We start from the raw sequence: 7,704 nt of genomic DNA, 5'->3' as shown, positions 1-7,704 counted from the left end.
ATGATGATGATGATGATAATGATAATGATGATGATGATGATGATGATGATGATGATGATGATGTTTATCGGAAAATTTACAACCGGCACCCCACTGTTCGATCCAATTTCCTCCAGAATTTCATTGTATGAGCTATATCCTTTTGCGTACGAAAGTTAGAACACCAAGTAGTCAATTTTTTCAAAATCGAATACCAATCAGGTGAAAAAATCCTTGCATTCACAAGCTCATTACGTGTCACAAAGAGTGATGTTCTCGATTTTTCAGAAAGTCGGTTGCAGACCTCGTAAACAACAATGGGATATATTGTGCTGGAGTTGGGAAATCCATGTAGTGAACACGAAGACCTCAAAAAGAAACAAAATCCAACTAACTCCAACTAATTTGAGTTATATAAACTAAGCAATCACACCGCTTGCTGTGCTTCAGTTTAGGTGCAAGCCGGCAGAACACCCTTTGAGTAGCTGCCGCTGACGCAACCAACAGTCGATTTAGACGTCAGCGATGTACTATCTTTATTGAAGGAAATTTCAAGAGTTCAAAGGTTCACTTTCAAAATACAAAAACTCAGGTTTCAAAGTGTCTTTCAATCGTAGCTCAGCAATTACTGCAGCCACTTTACGGAGCAAATGAATGAACGGAATCTCACGTGTTCGACACGCCATGTCACGTGGTCGCAGTCCATAGGATGAATGAGTTGGAAAAAAAACACGATAATCGGATCAAACATTGGCGAATTAAAATCAATAAGGAATACCATTCGCGTTCGATAGAAAAGTGAAGGTAAATCGGTGAATACTAAGAACACTGAAGTTAAGATATTGCGTCAGTAAGTGAATCCTTGTCTCACAGAGAGAGAGAGAGAGATCATGATAGAAAATGATATTCAATGGAGATTGCAACCTGTCACTGAAGGCACTCTCTGCTGAAAAGCCAAGAAATACTGTACAGCCGTTTCATCTTAGGAAAATCAGGATTTCAAACCAGCGACAATCTCACATTACCATGAGCCAGTAACCAGCTCAGAAAAAGGATAATTTTGATGGATGTGTGAAACTTGTTCACTCGAGGAGCCAGTCAACACGTAACTAATTAGTGCGATTTCCGCCTCTGAAGGACAAATGGTGCTATATGCCGTCTAAATGAGGGCCAACCACACTGCCAGCACGGCCAAACGGTTATTTGGGCCAGGAGGTCGCGGGTTAGAGACTCTCCGGAGTTTCGTGAGACGCGCAGTAATGAGGATTCCCACCGAGGATGAAACAGCTGTGCAGTACTTCTCAGCTTTTCAGTGTAGATGGACTTCACTGACAGTAGAAAATCTCAGTTGGTGAGAAAATTCTCGATCACCCAGTTGCAAGAGCGAATTGTTGCTAGCGTATCCATAAGTCACTTGTACAAAGCACTTTACAGTCAGCAAACATAATTCATCACCCCTGAACGACGGTGATGTATGAAACCAGATGTTCGACGGGCTTGGGAAACCCCTTAAACAGGATTATAAACGAAATGAATAAAACATTAGGTGAATCTGCTCCCATTCCTGTGATAAAAACAATGATATTCACGAGCTGTTTACATATATATATAATATTCATATCATATATTATTTATATTTCTGTTTCATACCGTATCAAGCAACAATCTTTTGAAATAGAAACTAAACATCGATTTTCCACCAGTGAAATTAATGTCCAGTCTAAAAAATGAACTCGTGTGTGCTGTGCGTTAACCCATGGTCCCACTCTACTCTCAGTTCTCTCTCGTCTAACATGTTCTATCGGCTATCCTTCTTCAAGTCAGGGGCATCAACTGCGAGAAAATATCGAGTACAAACTTCCTGACAAATCTGTCTTAACACACAACGGACTAACATATCCCTTGTAGTCGAATGTAGTCCAAAAATAGACGGACGCCAATTAGTGCTCGAAAATGGATAACATCAAACTAATTTGTTGATGTCTTGTTGTCTGGTACTTGCACTTTTATTATCGAAATGATCGACTGGCGCTTACTGAACTCAAGATAGCTCGGTGGTGAATGAGTGGAAGGTTAGTAGTTCGAGCCCGACCCCGGCATCTCCATTGCTCCCGTGTAGGCTTAGACAACCTGATACAATCGCGGCCCTCGTGGTTTCATCGGATGGCATGGCAGCTAAACACTTGACAATCAATGTTATAGCTATTTTATTTGCACTTACTTTGAAGACAGACCATACCTAGCAACCTGTCTGAAAACGGAGTTATTTTTTTTTGTGTGTGGGAATATGCGTAACTGGGGTCTGTTGGCAACATAGCTTTATTCAAGGCTTAAAGTTTTGTGGTAACATGAGGCTTGGAGGTGTCTGGTGTTGAGTAGTGTGATTCTCAAGCGATTTTCAGATTGAGACGCACATGATCTACGAGAATACCTTCAGAGGCACGAGGTGAAATCGTTCGTGGTTCGATCACCTTTTTGACAATACTACAATCTTTTCGTTGACAGTCGCTAACCGATTCCGCTCAAGAGTATTCCGCTGTAACTTATCGAGCGAACTAATCAGTCTTCAGAATTTTCAGGGTTGGCGGCTCTTCCCAATTGTGTCTAACAGTTTTACAGATCGCAAGTTTTACCTCTAACAGCTGAATGCCTAGTGTGTTGCGTGAAACGGTTTCATCGTCAAACCACGCCATTCCCACCTGGAGGCTTGGCGACAGGAAGTGAAGGCCACCAAACCAGCCTAACGATGATAGGCTGGTCTTCTAACTGCTGACTGCAGCCTATTCACCCTAACCCAGCCATTGTTTAGCCAGCTCCCTGTTATGTTCTTCATGCAGAAGCCAGTTTAGTGAACGGTCGTCACGGCGGTTATCCGATTTGCAGATGTGACCCGTTTCGGCAAGTCACCGACTACCGGACATGAGGGACCAACTATGACGAGTATGTTTGAGCCGAAGTTAGTTGCACGTGCGCACATCCTATTGTGATACATGAAGCTCTTGGAATGGTCGTTTGAATACACTTAATTCTCCTCAGGCTTCTGCTGATGGACGCGTGCGTTTACTTGTCATACAATATAATCTTGGTAGACATGCTTGAGTGCGATTGCCCGAACTTTTGACAGCCAACTACGGAGTTGATTACCTGATTTCCGTTTGACTGCTGACAGGTAGCTCACGCCCTTGAATGTGTGCTATCCGGTCATCTTCCTTATATCGAAAAAAATGGAATAATTTTGCAAGTACCCCCCATACTTTCACTGTTTGATAGTCATCAACGGGACAGTTTTATTGGAGCAGTCAACTGCGCTGTCTGAAAGTGACATCTTATGATCAAATCCATTGTCGTTACCACCACGATTAAGCCCGCGTTTTGTGCCACAAAGGACAGTTTGACAGGAACTGGGGGCCGTCAAAACCAAACGATTCATTTTAGATTCACTCAGTGCTCTATCGTGATAGCCTTGATCAATTCTGAAGATCCACATGGAATGTGGCCGAGTTAGCGTTGCTTACATTGCAAACCTTTGGGTTTTTATATCACACAAAAAAGAATAATAACGGTACGAAAAAATGACGTTCTCGGTGTTTTTACGCATCTCCAAAAATCCAGTATGTTTGGGTGACTAGGTTTGAGTGCGGGGTTACTCAGCCGTTTGAGGGATTTGGTGAAACTATGCACATAATTCGTCCGAGTTATTCAGCTTCATTTAGAATAAGTTTGGTTGGTCTGGATATCGCTGCACTTTTTTTCCTGAATGGTTGGTCTGATATCGCTGCACTTTTTTTCCTGAATTCTAGTGTTAAACCATATTATGGTGGGAACGAATTGATCCCACTTTCGCGACCAGTCGAAAATCCTACAGATGTCGAATTGGGACCTGCGATGTCGACCTTGCCTTAACCAAGCTCCTGATTCAGGCGCAACAGCAAAGCGGAGAGATTTGCCAACGGCGCGCGCCACACGAACTTGGGCAAAAGCAGACGAGAGCCAGGAAACTGGGTCGCGTCCAGCGCCAGGGTCACCGCTGCCTGTCTTGGTGGCATAGGGTGGAGATAGAAGCAAGCCATGCCAAAGGAGTGAACCAATCAGAGGACAGCAGCCATCCACTGAACAAGGTCGGTTCTAGCCACAACCCATCGATTGGCTCCCTAATTGCCAACATGTGATTGGCCCATTGACCATAGTCGCTCCAGCCTCCTTATTGACGGCATGTCAGTCACAAGCTCGTGTGTGTCAGCCCGACGTTCATCGCACGTGCAAGCGTTGCAGCTAGGGTACGGGCGCGAGTTCCATCCGCACCACTCCTATGCGTGCGGTCGGTTATGACTGTCGCTGATGCCCGCTCCTGTCCCGCACAAGAGCAGCTAGAAGCAAAGCCTCGACATCAACGCCAGGTATCTGATGTATCTATTTCAAGCATCCCTGAGGCAATTACATCAAACATACCAACGAGTAACGGGAAATCACTAATTCGCCGCTGTTGTATAAGCTGTCGACAGGCCATGTGGTCGCACAAGGTCTGGATGTGCTTCACTGCCTCTACATGGGGATTCCTGTCAAGCGTGGAAAGGGCAGTAATACTCCCCACTCTGTGGCTTTATCTGAAAGGATACTGGGGCCTGGAGGCAGCGACTATGTATTACGGAGTAACGATGGCTGCGTTTAGCTTATCAATTCTCGTCATGACTCCTGTGTATGGCTGGGCTTCCTACGCTGGGATTCGAGTTAAAACGTTGCTTCTCTTAGCAAATCTATTAGAGATTATTGGGAATACCATCTATCTGTTTGCTGGATCACCAATGGCTGTACTGATTGGAAGGTTGATCTCTGGAATCGGAGCGAGCTGCGAACCGCCTCTATACGCTGATATTGTCCGAGCAACCCACCGTGATGAGCGTACTACTTATATAATCATTTTGCTCCTAACCCGTCAAATTGGCCTAATCTTTGGACCCTCCTTCACGCTAATGATGGACAAGATGGATTATCACGTGGCAAATATTACTGTGAGTGTGTACAACGGTCCTGGCCTCCTGATGGCCATTCTCTGGATTATCCATTCCTTGGTTATCATAGTATCGTATCCAAATGTGGATAAGAATGGACGATTAGTCGTCACCGAAGGAACCTCAGGCTGTCGGGCTCTATGTGACCCCCGATATTGGTTTGACCACACGGGGTCTTCTGAAGATCTGCAACCGATGCTTATCGAGAAACAGGACATCACACCCAATCGTCCCGGGGTGCAGATTCGCGGTGTCTCCCTCAAAACCTACTGTACGTACCCCATTCTTTCGTTGTATGCGGTCACATTTGCCACCTATTTCTGCTTCATGGGCCTAGAGGCCGTTTTACCTCCGGTAGCCAATCGTATTTTCGGTTGGTCTGAAGTTCAAACCAGCTATGTTTACCTGGCTGCAAGCGTGCTTATAATATTTGTCGTCATCGTGCTTCGAATCCTGAACAGTTTTTACACGGACCGTGTCCTTCTGTTATCTGGTCTTATCATTATGGTTTTGTCCTACCTGTGGTTAAGTACTGTGGTTTATTTTCTGCCCAACATGGATAAAGCTCTTGGTGTGACATTGCTACTCATCGGTATCGCCATCCATGTGGTCGGATTACCCTTTGCTTTTGCCTACTCTGAATCATTGTATACTAAAGTGGCGCCGGTTGCAGATATGGACCGGGCTCAATCTATCTTCCGTACGGTTTTAAATGTGGCGTTTTTGATCGGTCCGTATGTTGGCGGAACCTTGATAAACACTCCTGCGCTCGTGTTCATCAGCATGTCCCTGATTTCCCTCTTGCCGATGTTGCTTGTAATGTATCGATTCCATGATTTCAACGTTTCCGACCGGCCACTCGTTTCTTCGGATATGGATGTGGAAGTGGCTAAAGAGAGCTGAACTGATATTCCCCGGTGCTCTTTTTAGGTCAATGCCATTTCGACTAGTCCAACCGCGTCTTTGGTCGGTGCCTACGGTGGCTGAAACAAGCCCTGTACATTTGGTCGACACCTTCAAGGAGAGTATAACCTTGATAGGTATTCTTTCACTGGCGGCGAACACCATCAAAACTCTTGGTGATCTGATTGTCCCTATTCTATAGTCCTGTAAATGTATGGTTATTCCAAGCCGTCTCGATGCTTTTATTCCTCGGTTACTCTACCCAACGAAGCAACAGTTGCTTTATCGTGTCATTCCGCGCTCAAATTGTTACTGTAACTGCCACTACCGTTAGATGCATGTCAACAGCCTGCATTTCTTTTGGTTTACTTGCCCGATCCAAATGATTAAAAAAAGTCGTTTCCCCTACTCATATATCTTCATTTTTCACTCATAAATATCCGGCCTTACTACTCGGAAAACGCTTTTTTATTGATGGGGAATGATTGACAATTGGATTCTTCCGCTTCGTCAGCATGACTAAGCCTCCGGCAAGGAATTTAGCACGCGGGAGAGGGCTGTCTGAGTTAGAGATGGCCCAAGTGGGTAGAGCGCGAATTTACTGACCGGAAGGTCCGTGGTTCGAACCCGACTTCTGCCACTGAACTTCCCCTGTTTAGGCTTGGGCAACCCTCGTACTTCCTCCGAATGGCATGTCGGTTGGGCACCGGAAGGGTGTTACAGCTGAACGAATGGTCGAGCCGGTCTGAGGTTTTTGTATATGTGAGTGTCTCAGGTTCTTCAGGTGCGCTTAAATGAAACCGCCAATGAGTGGAATAAGCTGGTGTCTTGCTTTCTGATTGTCTTTCAGATGCCTGATTGATTGGCTCATCGCTCCAGCATACCTTAGTTGTGTTATCGCACGGTGTGCTGTCGCGTAGTTAATAAGTTTGGCTATTATTCGATGTCAGGCACTGTATTTATCAGTGTTTGACAAATGTACCCGATCAGTTCATGTTAGTATGTGGATCACTGTTCGGCTAGTGCGCCTAAACCTAGACAGGAAGAAGATTAGGCTCCTCAACCATAACATTTGACTGAAAAGCCTGGTCGCAAGGTGGCGGTGATTTGCTTGAGACTATCCGAATGGCCCGCACACTTGTTCCAGCCTCATGTCTGGATGGCCAGGTGACCATGTCAGAACCCTATCCATGTAGTCATCCGGGTAGGATTGACCCCAAGGACTTTGAGCGGGCATGATCCAGTGCATCTCTGGTTTCAGGCACCATGGGTTTGCGCACTGGTGACATGGAGCTATAGGTGTCCTTGGTGGCTCACGATTCCCATAGTGATCACAACGTCCATATGGGCAACTGTGGCCTTGGGGCAATAGCCTGGATGCATTAGCGCTGTTGAGTATAATCGGGCTATGACTGCCGTTGTCTGCTGGTTTTGAACTGTCTCATTTCTCATTCTGAGTGATGACGTTTACCAGGGTTCACTTCCAGACCATAAGCTGACCGGACCAAATCACCTGTGGGGATTTTTCATTGCATACTTAACGTGCTGCTTACTTTACGTTAAAGCAACTATCTTTTGAAAGTACTCATCGCCCTCACTTGTGCTGCCCAGAAAAGTCTTTCGGCCATCAGTTATCCGCGATTTGTTGTCCATTGGGGTTTCCGGTGAAAGTCTCTTGGGTAACATCAAACTGAATACATCACCCAGGACATGGTTTGGACAGCAAAGTTTGTCTGGGAGTTCCACCATAGTCCTTTGGCGACAGAAAAAATTCGTTCACCGTAACCCTCCCGGTGCCTAGCTGCCATGCTAC

At 45.5% G+C, this 7,704-nt stretch overlaps 1 protein-coding gene across 1 annotated transcript; it reads left to right on the top strand.

The window, feature by feature from the left end:
* Positions 1–4,304: 4,304 nt before the first annotated feature.
* On the top strand, positions 4,305–5,891 carry T265_05472 (hypothetical protein; the record flags this gene model as incomplete). Its single annotated transcript, XM_009170483.1, has 1 exon — positions 4,305–5,891. One exon carries the CDS (start codon positions 4,305–4,307, stop codon positions 5,889–5,891), a length of 1,587 nt encoding a protein of 528 aa, XP_009168747.1.
* Between the last annotated feature and the right edge of the window lie 1,813 nt (positions 5,892–7,704).

The sequence above is a fragment of the Opisthorchis viverrini genome (genome assembly GCF_000715545.1).
Source record: "Opisthorchis viverrini unplaced genomic scaffold opera_v5_105, whole genome shotgun sequence".
NCBI lineage: Eukaryota > Metazoa > Platyhelminthes > Trematoda > Opisthorchiida > Opisthorchiidae > Opisthorchis > Opisthorchis viverrini.
Note: the sequence above shows the minus strand (reverse complement) of the source record. Positions and strands in the feature narration are given on the sequence as shown.